Genomic DNA, 26,729 nt, shown 5'->3' on the forward strand with positions numbered 1-26,729 from the left:
TTGTTCTTTCGCTTAACTTCCGTTTACAAAATGAAATTTACGCGGAGTCACGATATACTTTGCATTTCACACTTCATACTTACATAGTCATCTCCATTACGATATTGTAAGCTTCACCCGTTCAAGATTTACGTGAATTTCACGCTTCACACTTACGGATGCGTTTCAAGCGTGAAATTAATAAGTGAGTAATTAATAAAGAGCAGGTCAGTTTCTTGTTCGAACAAATCTAAGTAATCTTGTAAACTATTTATTATTTTCTAATTTCGTTTCGCAAGGCATAATAAGTTTTCAGGCATAAGATGAAAATGATAATTGAAATTGATGCTTTTTGAAACGAAAGAATTTGAAACAATTATTCTAAATTCCAGAATATGTAGATGATGTTCAAAAAATTGTATTATTGCTTATAAATTAATACATAATATATTATAAATTAATACATTCTCATTGAATATTGTACTTTATCCATGGTAAAGTCTTTATTTTTACGTATTTTAATCTCATTGGGAAAAAATACCTCACTGAAACGCATACACCTGCAGTAATAGGTACATTTACCCCACCATTTTTCGAGTTTGGAAAATTGTGTTTAACGACATTAACACAGTTTGAATATCGACGAGTTTTCACAAATTGGATAAATCCTTTTTAGATCCACTGTATGTAGCAATAATTTCCAAACAATTAAAAATAGTGAAACTTCCATGCTTGTACCATACACATATAAAGAAATATCTAAAGCCAGCATTGCTGTAGTATGATTTCTAACATTGATTGCAATTCTAAATTCATTTTATTGAAAGGAATACGATTTTATTGAACCCGTTTATTGAAATTCATAAGCTATTATATTATGGAAGATATATTGTGTTGTGAAGTACCTTACGACGACATGCAACATACATAGAACATAACAAATTGACGTTTCGCGTGGTTCTTTTTCATGTTGGTGTGCAGCGAGACGATGAGACACAAAAGGCAGTAAAGCTGATGATGCGAGAACGAAGATTTATAAAATTTGCATCGGTGGAATATGACGGGCAACTGTACATGACGCCCCAGGACTTCCTCGACAGTGTTGTTGAACCCGAACCCAGACGTGAGTATTAAATAAATTTGCACGGTCAGCAATAGTGGCGCCGGACCGCGATAATAACTCGCTTTGTCTTTGACAACAAATGCCCTCGCAATTCGAAGCAACGTATACTAATGGCGCGCATTATTGTACGATCCCGAAAAGCAAAGGTAAAGCATCTGAAGGATGGACAGCCACGATTATAATTCGTGATGAGGCACACAAATTTCAAGACGAATGCGAGACTTCAAAGTTTACAAAAAATGTAATCATTTACGAACAATACTTAAGATTCACGCTTAATTTATAAACATTATGGTTGTTTAAAATTTGCACGGAAAATATAAACTGAAAATTGAATTTATACTTGCAAAAAAGATATCGGATATGTAGATTTCAAATTAAATAACCTAATGTTATAATGAATGCCAATATAAGGACCAAAATTGGTATCCAATGAACATCCGTAAATATTTTTGAGAATACGTATTACAAATAAATTATTCGGAATGTCGTACAATATTTGTTAGAATGAACTCATTTAGGCCGAGGATAACTGACTTTCTTCACAATTATAAAACTGGTGCAGCTTTGTTTACCAATTTTTTAAGATATTTCTTGTGGAGTCACGAGTCTGTACAATGCTCCCATTCAATTTAATTGCCAGAAATAATTATATGACGAGTCAAAATAGACCCCCGCTCAGTCGTCGAAGCGTTAATGAACAAAATATCTGTCACTGCCATAGAAAAATCTATATTTTTATATTTTGCAGCACAAATTAGAACTACTATTTCCCAGAATTTTTCTTTATTCCAGTCCTATTAGAATCTATACCATAAGCACATTTTTTAAGAAAATCCTATGATCCCTATTTTAAATAGAGGTCGTGTATGTACATACGCCGCACAGTGGTCAAAACACATGCGGTCAAAAATCAATTTTAAGAATTGTACACAAATTGTAAAACTTTTGTTTCTTGAGTTAGGTTATTAATGTTTGAAGATAACCAACGATTCAGTAATTTTATTTATGATTCTAAGACTTTGTTATAGTTTAGGGCTTACGGTGAGAGTTCCGATGTTCTCTCATTGCAGTGTCATTGTATTCTATGAAGTTTTATGATTAAGATACAAGAAAAAAAATTTGTTCCTACTTCGTCCAACTCCGTGTTTCATAGTTGATCTATGACAAAAATTTTCACATACCAGCATGTTCGCATTCACTGTATCTCCGTAAAGTAATTTCTTACGAGAGAAAAATTAGAATAGCATGAATCCCATCGAGCAAGGAGGGAACTTATCGCCACAAATCGACGCGTTGCGAATCCGGTTTTGTAAACCGGGAGGTTTCGTTTGATTTGTAGATCACTAACAACTCGCTCTGTTGATGAATAGGCAATTAATTTGAAGAAGTCTTGTTTTTCTTCTTTTTATTTTATTGGAGAGAGTTAGTTTCGCATGCCGGTATATATAAAAATAATATTAATTCCGAGAAAACTACCATTCGGTGCACACGAATCCTAACGTAAACTGGGAATGACGACGCAATGATATCACGATCTTTTGATCTACCGCTCCTGAAAAATATACATAAATGTACGTCTGTGGTATTTCAGCGAGGCTGAAGAGACGCGTGTTAAGTGACAAGGAGCTCGATGTGATGAGAAACTCTATTCCTTCGCTGCCCCATGGAAGTCCACATATGTTCAGGAACCTGCGAGACAAGGGTAAGCAATCGAGCAATTTTTACTCGTCAACATTCGGTTCATAGGAGGATATTAAAGGGACCCAACACTTCCTCGGTCGAAAATTTTAATAATTTTTATGGGTCTGATAAAGTAATGAAAAAATATTTTTTGAGTCCGTATTTTTTTCACATACATCTTAAGTCTTCAAATACAAGAAAAAATTTTTATATAATTTTGTAAACAATTTTTTAAACGGGTTTTTTGCACCAAAGGGGTTTTAAGCACCTTCCACCAACGATGACACGTCTTAAAAATCGATTACTCGTGTCAAATTTTCAAATAAAAACTTGTCGTATGAATAATAAAGATACGACAGCATGATGACGAGATATCTCTTTCGTAGCATCGTTTCTTCGACATCGTGGAAGCGAGATATCTTGTCCATTCCATTGAAAGGGTTAATAGCATAGAAAATTAATATTTTGCGTAAAAATCTACGGTCTATCCGTAACTAACTAAAAATTTCAACAGTTTCATTCGACCCTGATTTTATATTATACTGTTGCTAGTTTACTGTGCTCGTTTGAGTTGGTTTCAGGTTGCGCACTCTAGCGACGTAGACTTCAGATGCCACATATATTCAGACACCCTGTATTAAATAAAACTCGAAGTTCTTGCTTGAAATTTCCGAGCGATCTCGGTTTCTATAAGAGCGCGGGACGAAGGAAGGCGTCGGAGATTACCGGCAGACCAATTAATCCCGCCACCCCTGCGACGATCAAAATAACAGGGCCGTGTCGTTAACGAGTCCTCGTGGTAGCTGTTCGGGGATCTTCCCGGCTTTTTACGCGTTCACCGCACGTTTGTCGTGCTAATGGAAATGCAAATAATCGCGCACGGAGCCAGTTTCACACTTCCCTCTAATAAACGAGCGCCGTCGCCCTCCGTATAACCACTTTCTCTTTTTCTCGGCAGAGCCGCGGCATGCACATGCACATGCGTCTCCGAGACGGAATTTCACGGTCGAATATACGAGCCCAACTTGATCTACTCTGCTTTAAAGGGCGTTCGTTACGATTATGGAGCACGGAACGAACCACTGGAGGCTACGCACGGAGAGCATCTTGTTACCCACATACATATCGATTCTCTTCCTGCATGAAGCACATTCGAATTACCACTAGCTGGGACACTTCCTTATTGCGCGAACGTAGTTCACTGGATTGGAAGAAGTCACGAAATTTTCTCGACTCATATCCCCTCTGATGTTACTGAAGGGACTGGTACTACTGACTCTTCTCGTTGGGCAAGGTGTATATTCAAATGCATTTAAAGAATGTCTGAACAGTGCAGAACTTCACCGTTCCGTGTCTGAGCGGATAGTATTTATAAATCGGCATTTTCCCGTATGCAAAGCGCTAAATAAATGTCGAAGAAAAACTGGAAGGGTGATACCTTGAATGTCTCTGATGTCCGCCGACACCGCGCTCGGAATAACTTCATCCCTGGTGATTTGATCCGAAGCGGTCTTGCTGACGAGGGAAACGTGTCATCAACGACACTGCGTTCTCGCCGTCATTTTTCCACCGGCCGACGGCCGTTCCGTTCATAAACTTTCCCTGGTCCTACGAAAGCGTTTTATGGAGTGCTTATGGCATAATAAAATCGATTGCACGTCGGCAACAAAGCTGAAGCACGCGAGGGTTCTGTTCACAGTGGAAGGAAAATTTAGGCATCGTAAGGGATTCTAGCAGAGCCGCAGGTTAAGACTAAGTTATCGGCCCGTTTCTCGGATCACGGGGAAAAAGGGATGCCCGAAAAATGCCTCGAACCCAATGAAGCGTAGCTAATGCTGATCGTCGCTCCTCGCCAGTCTTTTCCCTTAGCGACTAGCTACGGTCAGGGTTAACGTGATCATGGGGAAAATTAGTGCGGGACTTTGTCACGTTGACGCCGTAAACAAGATCGAGGCACCACCCACGATGTGATACATCATTCCCCGGTGAATGGATTTCATATCCCCGAGCGCTGATAATAATTTCATTTAATTGGAGGGTAGTGTTAGGCTGTCCGAAAAATGTTTTTCGTAAACTGCATGTCTGTCGTTCGACGCAATATAACTTGGGGTATCCTATAACAAACAAATTTGTTTTGTTACCTTATTCGCTGTAGGATACTTATTCCTACATAATACATACACAGGGTGTCCCATTTAAATCGGTCGAGTAAGAATATGTCTGAAACTATTGATGATAAAAAATGTTCCAAACAAAAGTTAACCGGTTATTATTTTTTTAATAGAATCGTACATTTTTTAATGCACAACTCGATGCTAGTCATTATTCCCTACATAAAAGTACTAAATCTCTTGGCGAAAAATCGTTAGTTTAGAAGATATTTTGATTTTAATATTGATTACCGGAGTTAGTAATGTAAATCAATTAGTTAACAACAATTACAACGGTTAGTTTATTACATGTTTACCATATTTTTGTGAAATCAGTTGTTTAAAAAATATATTGAAAATAATAGTTTTTTTGCAGTTTTACTTATTAAATTGTATTAACCTATTTTCATGAACACTGGTTTGCGTGTTCTATGAATCACAATAGCGGGTACGAGTTGTTGGAATTTTTTGTTCCTTGCCATATAACAGAAATAATAGTTGTTTGAAGTAAAAATAATAATAATTGTTCGCTTTTCTCTGTTTCCAGGAATTATTTCTTACACGGAGTATTTGTTTCTGTTATCAATTTTAACGAGTAAGTTAGTTATTTAAAATCCTACTATTCTTGAATTAAGAACTTGGAGTGATGAAGAATTTGATTTCAGAACCCAAGACAGGTTTCCGAATCGCGTTCAACATGTTCGACACTGATGGAAACGAAAGGGTGGATAAAACTGAATTCCTCGTGGTAAGACTGTCGTTTTTCATTCTTTTGTATTTATCATTTTTCTTCCAGGAAGTTGTGGGTTTTTTTCTAAATTACATATTGGCATGCATTTGATTAGAGTGCAGAAGTATAAAAATCTTGTGATACAAAAAATGTTATAAATTGCAACTTGAATGTAAATTTAAACCAATGTTAATATTTTTAGATATATGCAAACGAACTGCGCACGTAAAACTATTTTTTGTTATATTTTAAAAATCAGATCATTAACAATTAGAGATTCTTGCTTCATCTCAAATTTGATCTACATTAACTATTTATTAATTCGTAACTTTCAATTCTAGAAACATTCAAATTGTGATAAATAATAATATTTCTAACGTGAAATTAGAATAAAACAAAAGATAAAATGGTTTCATCTTTATCTACATAAATTGTTATTTCAGAAGCTTTCAGGTGAATATTAGCTATTGCTATCAGAAGTAAAAATTCTAATAAAAAATAGTAAAAACAATTATAACAAGAAGTGTGCCTAACATTTATTTTAACGAACAAAACCGAAAAATTAATTGCCAAGTTTATTACGCGCACGCTTTATATGCAAATTAATTTAATCATTCCTGCACTGAATATGGCTACACTAAGCGTAGTAAAATTTGTGTTTATGGGTGATTAGCTAGCAAACTTCTTGATGTTTAATATTAGCCGAGTTTTATTTTGCTTCAAACTGCTGAGAGTTACAAAACTGCAATATAATACACTATTTATTTGCATTTGTGAAGACTCAACGATTTTAAAAGTGCGTGCAACCTTGTCAGTTTCAAAGAATTCTAAATGTGTTTTTCCAAGAGTTTTGTGTATGTACAATACTGTGGTAAAAGGATATTTTTACTTAAACAAACGACGAAGCTATAACATTGATAATAAAATGCACAGCATCAGACTACATTTTCACTTGAATCTGTATAATCGTGTTTGTGGAACTCACCATGAGTTAAACTTGAAATTTTTACAGACAATTATTTATAAAACTATTTGTAATCAGAGTTGCCAAAACAAAAAAGAAAGTTCTGTTAGGCATGCAAGTAAACAATGTCGTACAATTTCACTATTTCGTATTGTCAAATGATTAAAAATTTGATAAAAGGCTTAGGGCTTAGAACATTGTTTAACGTTTTCTTTAAAAATTTTGGACTTTTCTGGGAAAAGAATGTAAGATCCATGTATCTCTTTTAGGCTTCCAGGATTGCATGCCCTTTAACAAATCATAGTAATCGACATATACGAGGTAGCACAACATAATGAAACCCTACATGCATTCCAACACTAGGGAAACATAGGACAATTGGATATATTAAATATGCATAAAAGAAACCTAAAAGCACATAATTTAAAAATAGTTTCTATTAATCAGGAGATTAATCCAACCAGGCAAATTAAAATTAACAAAATTTAGAATTCTGAATAAAATATTTTCTCGTAATAAAAACAGCCTTATATCTAAAAACTTAAAATAACACAATAACGAGTAATGTAGTGGAACTGTTGAAACGTATAAAATAAGTTGAATAGACTATAAATTTTCGCATATATACAAATATAAACGGAAAAGAATAGAGATGTACAACGAGTTATCTTTCACATTACAAGTGTGGTCACATTTTTTCTTATATTATTTACACATCTTCTGAAGGACCTAAAACATCTTAAAACATATAAATAAGTGAATCAATGGAGAGAATCTAATTTTTAGCGATGAAGTGTTAGCACACACACAAAATTAAATTCGGAATTAGGAGACAGAAGGTGATGTGCGTCGAAGAAGACAGTGCAATGCAGTGGCCATATTGTTTATCCAATTTGCACGGCGATGTTTATAATTTTCACAGATTCGACGACTACTCGGCGGTGCACTAAAGGAGCGACATCTTGACGAAGACACTAAACGTGCAGTGAGTTTTCGCATAATCGTGAAAAAGAACAAAATAATCAAGACGAATTTAATCGCTTTGAAAAACCCACTTCGACATCTAACGAATCTAACAATACTATTTAAAATTCGCTTACCGGTGTAATCATTCTACACCTATTCTAATATTTATTTCCTCTTTCTTATGTAATCTATACTTTCGCATTAATTTATTTCTCTTCGGACAATTTTTATAAAGAATTTAAACGCTACGTTTCACGATTCAGTAACAAAGTTAGTTTCAAGTATTCAAATTGCTGTGATACCAGTAAAAGTTTCTGGTATTTCTATTGAGAAAGCTTGTTTTTTTTCTTCTTATTGCTGTACAGTAAAGTCTTGAACTAAGAAAAACCTTCGGGTCCGTGCTATTTCGTAGATCCTGTAGTTCTACTATGTAATTTCTTTGTGACATTAGACGGCAGCGAACATTTGATCAAGTAAACGGCTAAATACAATTCAAATTATATCGTGTTTAGTGTTATTTTAATCAAAAAAATTACACAAATAAATTGTTGAAATTCCCATTAAAAAAATAATGAAAAATAAAGAATTTTTGTAATTGGATTAGTAGTGTCGATGTTTACCCTCGCGGGGTACGCCCCGCAGTGGTACGCTTCGGAAGTATAATGACACAACTGCAAAAATTGAAGATTCGGTTTAATTCTTCTGTGAGAGTAGTTTATAGACATTGTGGGTTATTATTGCAACTTTAAAGTTATTTCAATTTATAAAATAATAAATACCAGCCTCGATTTAGATTATATCGATTTACAAACAACTAGTAAATGCATTTTTGAGCCCGCCAACACAATAAAGTCAATTTCACAAAATTTTACAGTTGCGTCATTATACTTCCGAAGCAGCGATATGTACTCGTTTTTCTTAGATCCTACGGTTTCCGCTTTCTTAGATCAAGACTTTACTGTATTTTGTTAACAACGTTTTGTTATGATTTTATGTCAATTTCGTTCCTATGCAACCAATTTATTTACGTCCTTTCTGTATTTTTTGTTTTAGTTTTTATCCTTTTGTTTCATTTATTGCTTCAAATGATTTCAGTTAGTGTTGTGCTGTTTACTCATACTTTGATTTTTTCTTATCTTCGCTTTGTTTCCAAACACATGAGAGATGCTTATGTTTGTGCGTTAAAAAGATTTTGGTATATTCTGTTTATTGTTTGACATCGACATCACTCATACTTTCTATTATTTATTAAACTGTGTTAGTTAAAATCCATATACGGACCGGACGGGCATTTCGTCCCGATAGTAGTGAAACTTCGTAACAACGATCATCAAAACCAGAGAACAGAAATTGTCTCTAATTCTTACGTAAGTTTTCTGTACACGAAACGTGTGCAGTTTGATTTGGTTTTGTTCCCTCTTTTTTAAAGTTTTTTCTCTGTGTTTTGATCTGCCTTTTAAATTGTCTTACGATTTCAATTACTACGATTTCCTATTCTTACTTATTTGATCATTTCTTTCTTGAATTTTTTCTATTGCATCTTGTAGCCGACTGAAAGTTAATTAGTTTTATTCCCAACAGTTCTTTATCTGGCTACTGGAAGTGCCCGAAAAATCGTAGCGACAGTTACGTCGGACACCCTGTATATTATATTTAAATGAACGGTCTTACTAATTATCTTTCTTTTTTTATTTTGAGAATAACGAAAATATGGTAGTTCTAATTTTTGTTTATATATAGCTAGTAGTATGGCCTAACTATTGTCAATTACAGCTTTATTGTTATAGGTTCTATAAACATCAACTCTGTAGTTTGTAATTAAAAATCGTAATAATTAAAATCACAGCACATACATGTTCTAACCATAAATAGTCGATTAACCACTGTGTCTTTATAGTGTTGCATTTCAGAATTAATAATTTATGCATTGAACACAACAAAGTGTTGCAATTCGTGTTCAATTCGTACTAATCTTAATTTTAAAAAAAATGAATACGTCATTAATTCTGTCAGACATCAAGATCGATTAAAACAGTTTAAAAATATAATAAAACTAAAACGTTGTTGAATTAATATTCGGAACGTTTATATCACTTTAATATTTAAAAATCTAAAAAAAGTAACCATTAATAAAACCAAAATGTAAGATTCGCGTAAGTGAAAGGCAGACATTTTGACGTTTCTCTGTCATACATAAAATATTATGTTGCTTCTAATTCTTCATACCAAGAAAAAGAAATATTATAATGGCCAATTTTGTTACTAAATACTTTATATAAATTTTTAATTACAACATTAGGGTAAGTAACAATTAATTCCTCGTCCAGTTGTTGAAGAAATACGCATAAATGACATAAAAACTAATACTTAAAGAAATTACTTGAGCCAACCATGACATTATTGTTCTGTAAGAGTTTTTACAATTACTTTACATTTTTACATACACTCCATTTATGAAGTGTAATAATAAATAACTCACTGATCCAAAACGAAATGTGTTTCTCCTATTTTGTATGCATTTCAAATGTTGCCCTACACGATCTTTGCCCCTGCTCGGAACAGGTGATGGGACCTACATAGATCGCGACTTTACTGTATTTGTATCCCTCAAATTTCATTTGAGAACCATTGCCACGCGATTCAAACAAAATTGTGGATTACTTATTACTGCACAAAGAATGATACGTGTGCGTTCATATTAATCACTGCTATGCTAACGCTCCTGCCATTTATTTCAGACCCATTAGCACTGGATGCTGAAATCATTGCTGCCATTTTGCCTCTCTATTATGCAAATCCATCTGTATGTTTTATTATAAAGGTTACGCCCTCCATCGAAAAATAAAGAGAATTCTAATCATTCTTTCTGTCCTACGTTTCCCTGCAGATGGAAAAAGTATTTAGTCACGCTTGGAGGGGACGTCACGGTACCGAAACACAAGAAAACTTGGAGCATTTGACCGAGAGGCAAACATCTCCAGAACAAATTCAAGTCCAATACATAGATGATGAGCAGGTATGTTTAATTATATTAATGAAAATTAAAATGATCAATTTCTAAATGAAAGTTTAGCTACATTAAACTCCTATTTTTACAAAGTATTTTTTCAAGTATTTTTATCAAGTATAACAATATCATAGGCTACATTACTCGCCGTATGGGCAATAAAAATATTTTTCTAATAAGTTCATTAACTGCTGTAAGTGCTTATTGTTTCTTTGAGTTTCAAATTTAAAATTTGATCTACTACAGCGAGAATTCCGTCATTTTAACCATTAGCACTCGAGTGGCGATTCTAAAATAATTGTTACGTTATTAAATTATGTAACATCAAATAAATCACTAAACATGTGACTATTGTATGAATAAATTGCATGAGTTTGATATGCATAAAATGAAAGAAATCGTATAGAATGAAAATATTCTAGGTCAGAAGAAATGTTTAGTTTTCGTGTTAAAATAGTTCCGATTGCAAAGGGTTAAACGGAGTTTGGTTAGGTCTGGGTTAGATTTCGTGGGAAGGGGTACAGCGGTATGAAGAATAAGTATCACGAACGAATTCGATTCCGAATAGTTTTTTGCGAGTATATAAGAATCAAGGTCAGGCGGCGGTAACATGTGAAGGACAAAGTTTTTCAGAATGACCTTGACATCAAATTTGAAGATTACTGAAATCGGTGAGAAATCGCTAATGTAAATAATTACCGAAAATTATTTAGGGTCTGCAACGCCGACATGCTGTAGATACAACATTAATGATACATTTCTTCGGGAAAGATGGTAACATTGAGCTGAAATATGAAGACTTCAGGCATTTCATGGAAAATTTACAGCAGGAGGTACTTGAGCTCGAGTTCCACGAATTCAGTAAAGGCCGAGATGCCATCACTGAAATGGATTTTGCCAGAATATTGCTGCGATATACCTACCTTGACACCGACGAGTAAGTCCTCCCTCTGTCAAACACAAGATGTAATTAGAAAATTTTGAAATTTTGTCTGTACATTATTCACCATAGCAATGTCATTTCATGTTACTGTCGATGTCAGGGATTTTCTTCAAAATGAAATATGTTGCAGCACATTTAAGATTAGGGGTGATTTACGTGATCATACTGTTATTGTCAGAATATAAAATGCAGACAACAAAGAAAACTATAAGACTCTGCAATTTCCGCCCATTTTCATGAAATCTGACTGTACTTATCGATTTTTATCGCGGAAACTATTTTCCGAATTGAGTTTTGACTTTTTCTTTATTTCAATCAAGTAAACTCTTCAAGTAATATTGAAAATTGTATACATATTCTTCTTCTGTAGATTTCACTTTGAGAATTTCTCGTTTGAAAATGTAGAAATTTATGACCGTGTATACAAGTAGATGTCACAGGTGGATTCTAAGCCAAAGTCAATAACCTAGGCGATGGGCCCTCCTGGGTAGGTGGGAAGACGTCACTGTGTCAAAGGGAGATGATGACACTGTGCCAATGGTGGGAGAGCTTAGGTCACTGCATCAAAGGTTGGGAACTGACTAACTTGGTGTCCTGGGCTGAGGGGGGGGGGGGGGGACATTTAGACACAAGGAGGAACATTTTCAGACATAATTCAGACAAGGAGTAATCCTAATAGAGGGCGGTTCATTTCCTATTTATTATCTCACCATTAATTTATTAATTATTGGACATAGTGACGTCACTCCTTCCACCATTGGCGCAGTGACATCACCTCCCCTTAACGCAGTGACGTCAGCCCTCCCCCGCCACTGGGACTGCCCATCGTCTAACTAAAAAGTCATTGACTCTGGCTTAGAATCAACCTGTAATACCTACTGCACTCCTTAAAATCTAATCTACAAAATAAACGTTGATTTTTGAATAGTGTTTTTAAAATCGACAGGTGCTCCATATTACCTCGAATGTGGTCTATAAAGAAAGTCAACAGGTATCGTACCGGTTTCAGTGGTCACAATTTCCCTCCACAAGAAGAGTTTTACTAACTAATTGTGGCTAATGGCACATGTTCTTTAAACAATTGAAAGCAACCCTTCTGTATGTTCAATTCTCATAAGTACTGCATCAGTACTACCGTTCGTCCCTTGTATTCCTTTGAGATCTAAAGTTTTACAATTTCTCGATAATCGCCTGTCTGTTCAATAAGCAGATGATGTAAAATCTCATTTAATTATTAATTTAGTTGGTTGTACGGCACAATATGTGTTTTCGCAAATAAACACAAATAATATGTCCTCGACATATCATTGATAACAGATAGTATACATATTTTTTATATATTGCTTAATCTACATGTAACAGTCGCGTCAAAACCTAGATCATTGACGACCACATTTTACAATGTAATTATTTACACACTACAGCTTTGAGAAATGCGAGAACAAACGCAATATGTTTTGGCTGTTTAGACAATCGCCGAGATTGGTTGAAATGTTAAACGTTAGTCGTTGTTTGTCTTTACAAAGTTGGGCGTACGTATAATTAAATTGTTCAGAGTAGATTTTATATTTTTGATTTGAATATCATGGTTAATCTTTCTATTTGTTATGTAACACCAGACTGCGATTGTACATGCATTTACATATAGTACATAACAAAATAAATGTGTTTTTATTCTAATGAGAAGAAATATCTATGTCGAACTCTGAATAAATTAGAAATTGAATATTGTGCATCATTCGTAGTCTTACTCATTTCGGTACTCCATAAATAATAATAATATTTAACTAGACAACGTTATGCGTACATATACTTAGTTAATATTTTATAAATTTTATGTTTTATAGACATGACAAATATCTGGACCGAATCCTGCAGAACACGGAACTTCAAATCGGTATCACATTTGACGAGTTTCGACGTTTTTATCAATTTTTAAACAATATCGATGACTTTTCCATAGCTATGCGAATGTACACATTGGCGGACCATCCTATATCCAAAGGTTTGCAAAATCAGTTCTCACTAAAAATAAATAGAAACTACCGATAGCTTATTAACCCTTACATGGCCTTTCAAATTGTACTTTAGAAATGCAATGATTGAATTCATCTATTTATTATTCATCTCTATCAAATTGGTTAATAGAAACGTAGTTAGATAGTAAAATTTCATCTAAATTCACAAAGAGTTCTATTATTCATAGATACACATTAACACTAAATCTACCACTGCCGGTCAAGTGACCGGTTTTATATTTTTCATCTTACAATGATTGAAATTATAAAGTTGCTTATATGGAAATTGATTCGATAAATATTTCGACAAAAATAATGTAATCAAAATTGCACAAAATCTAAATAAATAGAGCCTCGTCATTTTTCTAAGATGAAATATTTTAATCGTTTCTAGTGCTCGGTAGGTTTAGTGTTAAATAATTATTAGCATAAATTTTAATGGGGCCGCATCAGCTGTGCGGCTGAACAATAGTTCACTTAAGGCTTAAGGGATGATAGAATTTGCAATCACTGTATTACATCATAATGGAGCCAAAAATGTCTGTTAAATAGTTGGTACAAAAGAAATTATTTTAGTTGATTAGTTAGTTTACCTATAAATGATAAATTTTCTATATCTATTAAGTAAATGACGGTAAATAATACATAATATTTAAAAAAGTGTCAGGATTGTAAACCATGAATTTGATCCGTTTTCCAGATGAGTTCCAACGCGCTGTTAAAATCTGTACAGGAAGTGTACTCTCGAATCACATAATAGATACAGTCTTTGCGTTGTTCGACGAAGATGGCGACGGACAGTTGTCCTACAAAGAGTTCATTGCAATTATGAAAGATCGACTTCATAGAGGTTTTAAGGTATATAGCGTGAATTAATAATTTTTTAATGTTTATGTAACTATATATTAAGTATACAGAAAATGGATAGCAACTCGAACATGTTAGTATTGTAAAATTAAAAGAAAATAGGGTAAAAACATTTCGCCCAATGTGCATACAAATCATATAGAATTACAGTAACTTTCTTATATGTATAGCGTTTGTCCATTTTCATATTGTGTAATATTACTTCAACAACATATTCTCAATTATTTATATAAAAATTATGTCACCAAGTAAATTGTTACAAAAATCGAATTTCACTACTCATGGTTTTAAAGTGGACTAAGAATTAATGATACGAACTTCTTTTGTGTACATTATTTATGTAATCTTTTTCAACATGTTTGTTATATGTAGACTGCGGATGTTTATGCATTTTCCAATTTTGTCGACTTTTAAGAAAGTGGAATGAAAAAAATCCTACTTTTAATGGGAACAGCCTTTGTAGATCCAAAACAAATGAAAATTGTACAAAATTCTTTCGTATTTCGTATTCTAGTCTTCCTTGAACATTTTTATAAGCCATACATGCATAAAGATCCGCAGTCTAATCATGAATATTATAGTACGCAAACAGTTCATTAATGAAATTTATATCTTTTACAGTCGCAGCAACGACGCGAGGGTTGGCCAGCGTTCACTAGTTGCGTGAAACAAGAGATGAAGTCTCGTTAATTGATGAATAAACGAACAAGGAAGTTCTAACAACAATTGCATGTACAATACATACCATTGAATAATGTGAAGTGCCATATAGAGACTAGTCCTTTTTCAAACAGCTAGTCCTATCTATTATATTAATTTCTAACGTAATACGTGCAGTTACTAGCGTATTAGATATAAATCATAAACTTACTACCTCTATTTAACGTTTACGCGTCCTATTATATTTCTGTAAAACTGTGATTACAATGCTGCAATTTGCACAATTGACTAGCGAATTCGCCAGTCTTTATAAATAAATACGCGCAATGCTACAGAGTTGCTCTCTATTATTATAATGATTAAATATTTATTATTTTGTTAATAATACATGATCTGTTTATCGAGTGTTTCGAATAGATGTAACTCAATAATTGTGTTCACTTTATGTAAACTAGTATAAGTTTTAATTACATTAAAAAGTAACTGTACAAATATTTTAATTTTACTAGCAAAAATTCATTTGTCACTTTATAAATCATTAGTGGACTCGGATCTTTATGCAAAATAAAAATGTTCTGCGCCAATTATAAGTAACAGCAGCCAAATAGAAATTTATTTCTTCGTTTAACAAGTTGCAAAATGGTGTACCAATATTCTTAAATTGTTTTAGTCTTTCTACTGCTTTAAATTTCATCTACCTATTTTCATAGTAGATACATAAAATCCGCAGTGTAACAATTAGTCTGCGTGCATATGTAATAAAAAATGTACATATTTCTGTTACTGTTAAATCATTTGCTTCATTTTACTCTAGCATGCCACCAGAAGACTTTGTTTAAGCCATCGTGCATTGTTCAAACAATTTTAAATCAATGTATTATACATTAAATCAGACTAATAAACTAGTTCTATTGAAGTACTGCATGTATTTCTGTAGCATAAACTGAAATATGAAGTCAGCGTTTAAAATGGACATATATGAATGTATTCGAATAGATTCATTTTTAATTTAATTTCGATTGATTTAGTCGAAGTAGTTCCTACGCAATTTAATTCGTTTGTTCATGAAATAATTGAGTATAATTTCTAAGATCTACAGTGTCGTTAACAGTCGCATCACGGTACGTTTGTTATCACTCATCACACTGATTGCTGTCTGGTGGTCTCATAAATTAAGTCGACGATAAGGCACACGTCATTACTTGTCCCTACTGCTCAACATCAAACGAACCTCATCGCGGATGAGGTCAATGATTCGACAAAAAGCTTCCTAGTTCCAGAATAATGAGTTCTGTCTAGGAATGCAATTTCAAAAGGAGTTCTTGCGGCGCAATTCAAAGCTCCATTTGTCTCACTTGATTGTTTAAATAGAGATTAGCGATGCAATCCTTATCCGCGCATTTTACCAGCAATAGACAGTGCAATATCATTTTAAACAACAAGCGAAATTTCGGCAAATGAAATGTTTCCGTTTCAATCATTTCAGCGGTAAAGCGAGATGTTTAGTCTTGTATTTCAAGTATGTACAATGTTCCTTGCCAATAAAAATACATTGAAAAAGAAGCGGTGCTATGATGAATAAATAAACCCTAGTATTTAGGAGCATATTTTTATTTTTAGTTTAAGAACTCACATTTGTATGTAACAAAACACGTTACTTCTTGGCAACTAAATCAATCTTAATGGCAATTAAATCAAGAAATTTAATGAGTGCGTCTAATTAGGATAAACAACAAACTTTTAATTATGCTTATGAATGTATATACCATTATCTTAAACAATCATATTTCAACGTTGCTAATATATTGTAAATGGTTTAAAATAAACAAATATTTTCCAATAAAACAAATAATGAAATAAACAAGATAATTTTTGAAATATAAAATATCAACAACACAGTGAACACAATGATAGATTGGATGCTTCTGTAAATTCTTATAGTCAGATCTACAAAAACTAAAATCAAAGTATTATATCGTAACAAAGAAAGAAAAAACGGTATTAAATAAATTTCTACACTAAACATTTATACGCATAGTTTTAAATTCTGCTGAATTAGATTTTTTATAAATCTATTTCTGAAATTATGAATTTGTGTACACACATCTGCACTCTAATAATAATTTCTATTATGTATAATTATTAACCCTTATGTGCAGTCAACCAACATGTATAGATTCTTTAAAACCTTTTGTATTTAGCATGTGCGTGTTTTTTCAAAAATTCTCATTATAAGACTATAAATTAATATATTAGCGAGTAAAGAATGGACATTCAGAGAAATTTTGTAATATTTTTAGAGGAACATTAACAAATTGTTGAAAGAAGTACAGTAAATGGGTACCCGATTGACTACACAAGGGTTAAACTCAAGTTTAGGACATATTATTGTTAATTGCGTCGTTTATTGTATACGTATATTAGTTGAAATTAAAAAAACTAATATTCTATAGTTATAGTATTTATTTATTACAGAGAGATCTCTAGTATTGTCAGACACAGTTTCTTCATCTGCAGATTTAACAGATTTTAAATCGATATACATATAAACGAATTTCGATGTAGAGGTATTCGATATTGCTTTATTAAACACTTCTATAATAATAACAAAATCTAGAGAATCAAGCGTATATCTTGGTATAAATTCCGAATTAATTTTAATCGAAGAAGAAACTTCAGTTTTCTTAGAAAAATCTCCAAGCTGGGAGAAATGTAAACACCATGAAGAAGCAAACGCGCCGAAGCAGGCTAAAGTCAAAAGTTGTTGTCAAACTTGAACGCACAGCACTGCGTTATAGTTCACGATTGACATGTGTTTTAGAAGTTCGCTAGCTTGACGGAACGTCGCACGGTCCCTGTGTATACATATTGTGAAACACATTTAAACTCCATTGCATAAAAGCTTCAATAATTGTAATGAATATTCGATTCTATCGTTACGACGACCATTAGAAAATACATATAAATGTTATTTGTGTTGTAGATTATGTAAACTTGTGACATAGAAAACATAAGTTTTCTTAACCGACAGAATTTGTCTGATTATTTATTTAATTTTGTTATAATATGTTCCTGACAATTTCGTACTCATTCGAAGGGTGAAGTTAAAGACGCGCTTCGACAGTTGATTTCTTATGTAATAGTGGCTTTAAATAAAAAAAAACAAAAAAAGGATTGCGGAAACGATGGATGTGGAAGACTTAGACTATTGGTAAGTGTATTATCATTCGATTATCCGTTTATAATGTTGAACTTTTGTGTTTACCACCGGGTATCTATTTATTCTTTCAACAGTTTTTATATTCTTCTAGAAACGTCACACGACTGCTCCGACTGTTTATTTTTTAAAACCTGGCGCGAACAATTCTAAATACTCAGGTTTTCAAATTATTTATGCATTTTGGTTATTTACGCAAAGGCTGAACAGTTTGCCGACAAATCAGAATTGAAAAATGCAAAGGGGAACGACAATAGTTACTCTGGAAACTATTTTCTTAGATTAGCATTCTTACAAAAATTCAATTTCCTCAAAATTCAGGCCAATTCTGTTAATAAATTCGCGTTTAGTACATAGGACTAAATTACTACAGTAAAGTCTTGATCTAAGCCGGACGGAGCTATACGATCTTATTCAGTTCGCCTACCCCCTCCACCGGGGAGAATACCCCGCGATGGGCTGAGAAGCTTCTGCATCCAAAACTTCTTTATTCTTCATTATTTTTTTATAAGACTTTTACCGACTTGTTTGCAGTATTTTTCTGATTAAAATGACATTAAACATGATATGATTTGAACTGTACTTATTGTTAGTGGTTTAAAAAAGGTATGCAGGTAAGTTCTCGGCCGCGCTGTCTTCGATCAAAACTTTGCTGTAATTTTTTCTTTAATCATTTTAACGTACCAAAAATATAGTATTCTTCAGTTATTTTAATTCTCCCCCTCTCTCAAATTGTGCTAACTCATGCTTCTGATAAGTGCGTAAAATCCGCAGTCTCTAGTGATTAATTAAGATACCTTTTCATTTCTTTTGCTTTCGATCAACAGAAAGAACGGAATCGTGGCAACAATGAACACATTTCTTTCTAACACATACTCTATAAAAAAATATATAAGAGAATAGTTTATATACTTTGAATATCCATAAATGTGCGTGCTAAATCCTCATGCAAAAAGTTCAATAGTTCTTCTGAAAAGATTCCTAAAATTTGATAAAGAAAATAGCATTCAGAATACCCCCTGATCTTTCGATCTTTCGAGTCGTTTATATATTGACTTATTTTATGATGTCGCTAATTACCTAGCCGTTGATCCGCCATAAAACCATAAATGAAAGAATAAGGTACAGTAGGACCTCGATTAACCGGCATGATCGGGAGACAAACAGCCCGGATAAATTAAAGCCCGATGAATAATCGAGACCCGAGGGACATAATTAAAACGTACATTATATTCGAAAATAGATGTTCTATTTTTGAAAATTTATTTCCCTTTATAATGTAATCACATTAGACTGCGGATCTTCATGCAAAATAAAAATTGTCTGTATCGATTGCAAGGAATAGAAACCAAACAGAATATATTTCTTACCTCAGTAATTTTAATAGATGGGAAATCATATACTGACATGTTCAATTTTTAAAATTTTCCTACAATTTTCAATTTCATCTACTCAATTTTGCCATGAATGCATAAAGATCCGCAGTCTATTTAGTAATAATATTTTAACGAATATTCGTTTATAATCGGGATTCGGTTAATCGAGTTTCTACTGTATCCAGGCTAGTACATAAAGTTGTCGCGCAATTTGTACCCCAAATATAAATAGGCTCGCGGCGTCGCGACGCAGAATTTCAACGTCCTCGCCTCGGAGGGTAAACTAACAATTTTTTGCGCTGATTGAAATGTCGAAAGGTACAGCTCTCGAGGACACGGGAGATTCGGCCAGGACATCGGTAGTGGGGCGACGATCGTGCAAGGAATCGGATTCAGTGGGAACGTGAAGCGGCAGCCGGTCAGAACCAGAGCGAAGTGTCGCACCGAGAATAACGCTCGACAGCTTGTCGTCAGTCGCGAAAAAGACACGGACCGGCTTGTTCGGTTGGATCGGTTCGATCGTCGCGATCGGCGATCACCGGCCAGCAAGCTTTTAATCGCGTTGTTCACCAGTGTTACAGTGCTCACCTATCAGCTAGCCGAATCTTACCTACTCGCTGTCGGCCGATGCGCCACGTGCGCGATGGGCATGATGGGAATGTTCAAGTGGCTTAGAAAGTAAGTCTTTGTTTTTACAATTTTTCCTTTTATGCGCTGATTCCGAATCTGTCCTTAATTTTTTCCCTAGACGCACAGTTCTTGAGAAACGACTTGAAAAAAAACACATTTTTCCGTATCTTTATTCTGTATCTAAATTTAATAATTAATTACGTTATTTCAATGACCTCTCTTCTTGGTCTGAAACGTTAATTCAAAATAGTTTATTCGTATTAAACGTCAAATGCAAGTAAACTGTTATATTATTTGTGGAATACAAATAATAAAGTATTTAAAATAATTCATTATTTCAAATGAAATGTGCCCTGATATGCTATGTGTTGTAGTCCCCGTCCTTCTGTATATACAAATGCTTTAGTAGTTATACGATAAAATTATAATAATAATAAATAAATCTATAGAATTCGCAGAATATTGATTAATTGACTGCGGATCTTTATGCATTTATAGCAAAATTGAGAAGATGAAATTCAGAATTGTTGACAAATTTTTAAAATTAGTCATTAACATTAAGGAAAGAAATAACATTCAATTTAGTTTCCATTTTTGAAATCGATGAAGACAATTTTTATTTTGCATGAAGATCCGTAGTCTATTGATTAGGTAATGAAATGTGGATTTTGAATTGTTTGTAATTTTAATGGTTCGATAAGTGTTTGAGTATACAGGTGACCCAAAAATGTCAGAAAATCTTAAAACGGGTGATTCCCGAGACCATTTAAAGTAACTTTTTCCTAGATAGATCCCGTTGAGCGCGGCGTTGCCATTGGACGAGCCAAAATTCGTCCGCTCTAGTAGCGCTCTGATTGGTCTGTGTTTTTTCTTAATAACTCCTTAACAAAACGGAGGCGAAAATTTCTGCTAAGGAAAAAGTTACTTCAAATAAGCTAAGGAACCGCCCCTTTCAAGGTTGTCCGACATTTTAGGAATACCCTGTATATTAACTGAAAATTATATTCGAGGCATTTGCGTTGACATTCTACGTGTTCGTGGACATGCGACTTTGAACGATTGTGTCAATAACATGCACACATAAGTGTGGCCAAGTTGTTGTTGCTATATAAGGTTAAATCGCAAGTGAGGAAACAAGTATTTACATATAATACAATCTACAAACTGTTCATTGAGATTAATATTGTACAAGGATTCATCAACAATAACCGTACCACGATCGGTCAAATGACCGGTTTCACATTCGTTATTTCATAATTATTGGAATTACAAAGATGCTTTCATTAGAAATTAAATAAATTTCTCCGTTCAGGCACATGCTGTAATAAAAATTGCAAGAAATCTGAATAAATTCAATCTTGTAATTTTTATAAGACCACGTGTGTGTGTGTGTGTCTCGCACATTTTATTCTCGTTGTTTCATAATTATTGGAGTTATAAAGATGCTCTCATTAGAAATTATTAAATAAATTTCTCCGTTGAAGCACATGCTGTCACAAAAATTGCAAGAAATCTGAATAAATTCAGTTTTGTAATTTTTATGAAACAACGTGGGTGTATCTGTCACATTTTATTCTCGGTACGGTTATTGTTAAAATATACACGTTTTAAATGATAGATTATTTAAATGCACACACGGATGACTTCTGTTCTCATTTCACTTGCAATTACAATGATTTACTGTATCATTATAACTTTGCACAGCAGCCTCAATGTGTTTTATTACAGAATTACGGTGAAAATATTATTACCAGCACTGTTTTCTATCGCATATTTCTTGATCCATAAATACCTAGGATTCACTCGGTCATAAATTAGCAACTGATAGCTTTATCAATTTGTGAAAGTGTTGTCCGGAATTAATATTCGAGGGAATGGAGCTTCGGTAACTCGAAAATCTTGCTAATTAACGTTCCGCTATAGTAATCAGGCCGCGAACGTTTACATATTTAAAGACCCACTTAGAAATACAGGAACTGAATTGATATTCATTTCCCTCGTCGATTAGAAAAATCAAAGTTAAATTTTTATTACATTTTCAAAAGCACATTTTTATGATTACAGTTTTCTCAATAATAACGATCTACATACGTAATTATTGGACTGCGGATTTCAATGCAAAATAAAAATTGTTATCATTTGCTGCAAGATAAAAGAGCTACGTACATACACATTCATCTCTTTTTTAAATAATTTTTATAAGCCAAGAGTACTACATACAACAGTATTTTTAAATGCTTTAAATGTTTTACATTTGACCCACTCATTTTCGCTATAAACAGTTAAAATCCGCAGTCTAATAATTGTAGAAATAATATAACTACTGGTAAATATGTGTTTCCTTTGTATTTAATCAAATATAATTTAATTAAATACAATTTAATTAAAAATTGAAATAAATAATATACAGTTAGATTTAATAGATTAAAACCAAAATGAACATTGTTGTAGTTTTCCAATTCTTCATTTTACACAATTAGAAACGTTGCAAAATCAACCGGCTACGAAGATAAAGTATTCAACTATTCAGTGATAACGGTTCCTGACGTAGGTCGTAGGTACGTTTGAAAAGTGCTATTGTGAAGTAGCATTAACTGTTGGCTTAGCAATACGATTACTAAACGCGTTCATCGTACATGTGATTAGTTCTAACTTCTAACTAAACTTTTTCGAAAGAGGGTACTACAAATCTTAATTTTGTTAATTTGTAAACGTTCGTGTCGGCAACTATAAATGTTTGATTGTGAGTAAAGCATCTAAATAAGTTAATTTATCACTTACACCAGGTTGTATTGATTTACATTACAATATTGTGAAGCCATTTTTGCAAAAAGATTGGATATGTCAGAATGTGAACAACCAAAGGTTTTTTAAGTTATGTTTTGTTCAAAATTAGTGGTTGGTGTATATTTTGTGTAGGTTATTTAGAAAACAAGATTATATAAAATTACGTATTACGCAGGATGTCCCAAAAATGTTGTACTTCGTCCAAAGGGGTGATTCCTGAGAAGATTTGAAGTAACCTTTTCCTTTGTGCGAAAATGTTCTCCGTGGCTTCGTTAAGGAGTGATTAACGAAAAACGCGGATCAATCAGAGTGCAGCTATAGCGAACGTTGGTGCTGGCATTGGCCGAACCGGAATCCGTCAGTTGTGGCTGCACTACGATTGGTCCGCGAGTTTCGTTAATAGCTCCTTAACGTAGCTGCGGAGGACATTTTTGCAAAACATAAAGTTACTTCAAATGACTTCGGGAATCACTCTTCTCAAGGAGGGAACACCATTTTTGGGACATCCTGTACATTGTCGAACTGTATCCAATATTTTACATAAGTAATGAATGGGCTTAATTATTTCGTTTATAAATTATTTTCATTTATTTTATCAACTAATATATCAAAATTCCATATATACTTCGATAAGATTTATTGAATACGTGTGGATAAGATTTTGTAAGACGATTTTGTACATTACATTTGTTCTAAAGGAAACTATGAATTACGTTTGGAAAGTGAAATATTTGCTAAAATAACAAGTTGATATCGAACGGGTTTTGAAATTATTTCAAAATATTTTTAAAGGTAAACTTTAATTCGACTAATTTCTTAACGACACGTGCGATGCGCCAATGTTTACTTGAAAAGTAGAATACGTAAGCACATGAAACACCAACTGTCGGATTGTAAATGTCGCAGTTGTTGTTACAGCGCAGTCTTGTGTATTTACAAAGGCTTGTTTTAAAGACTCGCGAACGTAATTACATTGCAATTCTCGTTACAACCTCGAGAGTGCTACGACCTGTATAATCATCAGCGATAAGAGCGTCACAGCCTAAAAAGTTTGTCTACTTGGCCACCTTTTTGCGTATGTTCTTTTTATAGAAACTCGATGACCACCGTAAAGTCAGTTGCAATTAAGTTTTATTTGTTTCAACTTGTAGCCACAGTTAGTTTAACTATCAAAGGACTTTGAAGCGCTCTCCTGTAAAATTTGTATTTTTTTATTTCTGACGTTTTTCTTGTGCATGAGCGAATTTGTTGAAGATTAACCTGAATTCGAACCGAACAAAGCCGGCTAACACACGGCCATATGATAATGAAGGACACGCTAGGCAAATGCAACGCATGTAACAAAGTCATGGCAATTAACCGCATACGCTCCGAAATTGTTCTGCAAAAAAACGGACAAGAAGCAGGCATAAGTTTTAAATCAATTTGGAAGACGTTTAACTTCCATATTAGTGATAAAAATCTGAGAAACTCCATTTACTAATATCGCGAAAGTAGTCGCCTCCGCGCCCGACAAAACGAAAAATTTACATATATTTATTTATTACATCTATAGAAGTTACTAGAAGACGAATTGGGGTTTTAAATGGGATAATAATTCGATTATCTACATCTAATAATCGAAATTGATTTAAATTTTCAATAGATTTAATTATATAAGAATCAAATGTAATATTAGAAAATTCAGGGTGTTCATATCTTCAATATCATTGGTGTCCAATAGATTTAATTGTAAAATATGTAGGGTTTCGTAATTCATCAATAAAATATAAAGTTTTTAATGATGGAATAGAAATGGTCAATAGTATAATTATAGAGGTGTAATGGTTCATACGATTTCGATATTATGGTTTTTTAATCATTTTAAATTTAGGAATTTATTATTTAAAATAAAAATTAGTACATATAAAGTAGATATAGTAATTATTATTAAAATAATTATAGTAAAATTATAAAAATAGTATAAATTATCTGCAAATGGGGAGTTAGGATCTTGAAAAGAATATATATTTCATGTAGCAATATTTTATATTATTTAATAAATTAAATAAATCTATGATGTAAAAGTTGAAAAATTGAAACATTATTGCTTTTAAGTAGTAATCGAAACCCATGAAATGAAACTTGGTTATTCAAATTGACTCGAATTCGTGAGTACATATTGAACTTGATCCCATCCCTAGTCGTTTGTTTATTTGTCTGCTAGATTACTATAACTCACAAATACTTTATGATTTCCACACATTTGTTTGAAACAGGAGTTAAACAGGGATACAAGATTTTGCACTAAATCTTTGTCCTCTTAAAAGACAATAAATGAAATAAATCTTAACTCCTTGCCGTACCTTTTTTTTACAGTTTTAGTGATTAGAACGTCTTTAGGCACGAGAATGTCGTAGAAGGGACAAGAAAATGTATATTTTTTGTATGGCTACATTTATTTTAATGCGTAAATATTGATTACAAAAGAATCAGATTTTATTTCAGCTAAAATGAAACGCATAACATTCATATTTGTTAGACTTTGTTAAGAACCTTCAACACGAGTCTGGCTCGTTAAAGTACGGCAAGGGGTTAATCTTGTTAAATTTTAAAAAATATATTAGAACGCTGCGGAGCTCTCCACGCAACATATGGTTTCCTACATTAGAATTTATTTTACCAAAATGTACGCGTTTCTTCTAGCAATTTTCATAAAACTGCGACAGCTACATGCTGCCAAATAATGCAAATTGCACCCCGTAATTCGGAAGTAGAGCAAAAAACTCTATAAGAATCACCCAACAGTAATTTGTAACATGAAAAAAGTTTGATTTTGTTGGACAGTGCTATAGGTATGGCAGTTTCGGCCGTCCCGTTAGAAGAATTCTTCTTATGTAACTACATGTGTAAAAGTGGATCACTTTATTTGAATGCAGAATCGAGCATAGAACGTTCATAATAAGTGTCACACGCGTGATACGTTTAACAACTGTAATTATCATATGCATTGTTAAAACGCAGCGAGAGAAATGCTTAGTGGTTTGTCGCGGCTGTTCCGAACAATACGTCTCAGTTTGTTGGACACGGTTCCGGAACAGATTTGGCCGTTGCGAGACTACACGCGTGTAACAATGAGACATTTTCAAGCGGACAGTTTATTGTTACATACTGGATCATTATTCCCCGGAGTTATTCTGGGTTTCAAGACCGTTTTTTCACCAAGTTTCAGGAATTTTTTTCAGAAGAACTACCTAACTTTTTGTATTAGGATTTGGTACTCATATTTATGGGTATTTGAAGTACACGAGTCACTTTTTCAAAGTAAATGTTGGAATATGAGCTTTTCATACTCTATGCCACGACAATAGCCAATGAGAAGGCGCCCACCGATTTGATTAATCGGTTGTGCCCTCTTCGTTATAGTTTTGTTTTTGCGATGCCACCGATGCCAAAATTATAGTTCCTCTGACCAGGCAACCGACACAACGTGTTCGTTTTGCTAATCTATTTAACATACACTTTTTGTAAAGCGGATAATAAACTATATCTTGTATTATTAAAATATAGACACGTTATTTTCAATAGTAAAATTAATCAAAATTATATCAGTTATATAGTTTTTGTACAGCATGTTTTATAAAACATAC

General features: G+C 33.3%; 2 protein-coding genes across 4 annotated transcripts in view; both read left to right on the top strand.

Moving 5' to 3' along the window:
* The window catches only part of LOC143208005 (calcium uptake protein 3, mitochondrial-like), a 34,944-nt gene extending 18,291 nt beyond the window's left edge, over window positions 1-16,653 (top strand). The window contains exons 2-12 of one of the 2 annotated variants that reach the window (XM_076422000.1): window positions 961-1,102; window positions 2,697-2,807; window positions 5,483-5,530; window positions 5,601-5,683; window positions 7,552-7,614; window positions 8,858-8,962; window positions 10,483-10,611; window positions 11,316-11,539; window positions 13,393-13,550; window positions 14,264-14,421; window positions 15,052-16,653. In XM_076422000.1, coding sequence (XP_076278115.1) covers window positions 961-1,102; window positions 2,697-2,807; window positions 5,483-5,530; window positions 5,601-5,683; window positions 7,552-7,614; window positions 8,858-8,962; window positions 10,483-10,611; window positions 11,316-11,539; window positions 13,393-13,550; window positions 14,264-14,421; window positions 15,052-15,120 — 1,290 coding nt within the window. In that variant the 3' untranslated portion in view covers window positions 15,121-16,653. The remainder of the gene's footprint in view (window positions 1-960; window positions 1,103-2,696; window positions 2,808-5,482; window positions 5,531-5,600; window positions 5,684-7,551; window positions 7,615-8,857; window positions 8,963-10,482; window positions 10,612-11,315; window positions 11,540-13,392; window positions 13,551-14,263; window positions 14,422-15,051) is intronic. The other variant, XM_076422001.1, reaches the window with a different exon arrangement.
* A 3,338-nt stretch (window positions 16,654-19,991) lies between these two features.
* LOC143207997 (uncharacterized) overlaps window positions 19,992-26,729 on the top strand; it is a 32,294-nt gene continuing 25,556 nt past the window's right edge. The window contains exon 1 of one of the 2 annotated variants that reach the window (XM_076421983.1): window positions 19,992-20,361. In XM_076421983.1, the coding sequence (XP_076278098.1) occupies window positions 20,327-20,361 (35 nt within the window). In that variant the 5' untranslated portion in view covers window positions 19,992-20,326. The remainder of the gene's footprint in view (window positions 20,362-26,729) is intronic. The other variant, XM_076421982.1, reaches the window with a different exon arrangement.

The sequence above is a fragment of the Lasioglossum baleicum genome, chromosome 4 (genome assembly GCF_051020765.1).
Source record: "Lasioglossum baleicum chromosome 4, iyLasBale1, whole genome shotgun sequence".
NCBI classification, from domain to species: domain Eukaryota; kingdom Metazoa; phylum Arthropoda; class Insecta; order Hymenoptera; family Halictidae; genus Lasioglossum; species Lasioglossum baleicum.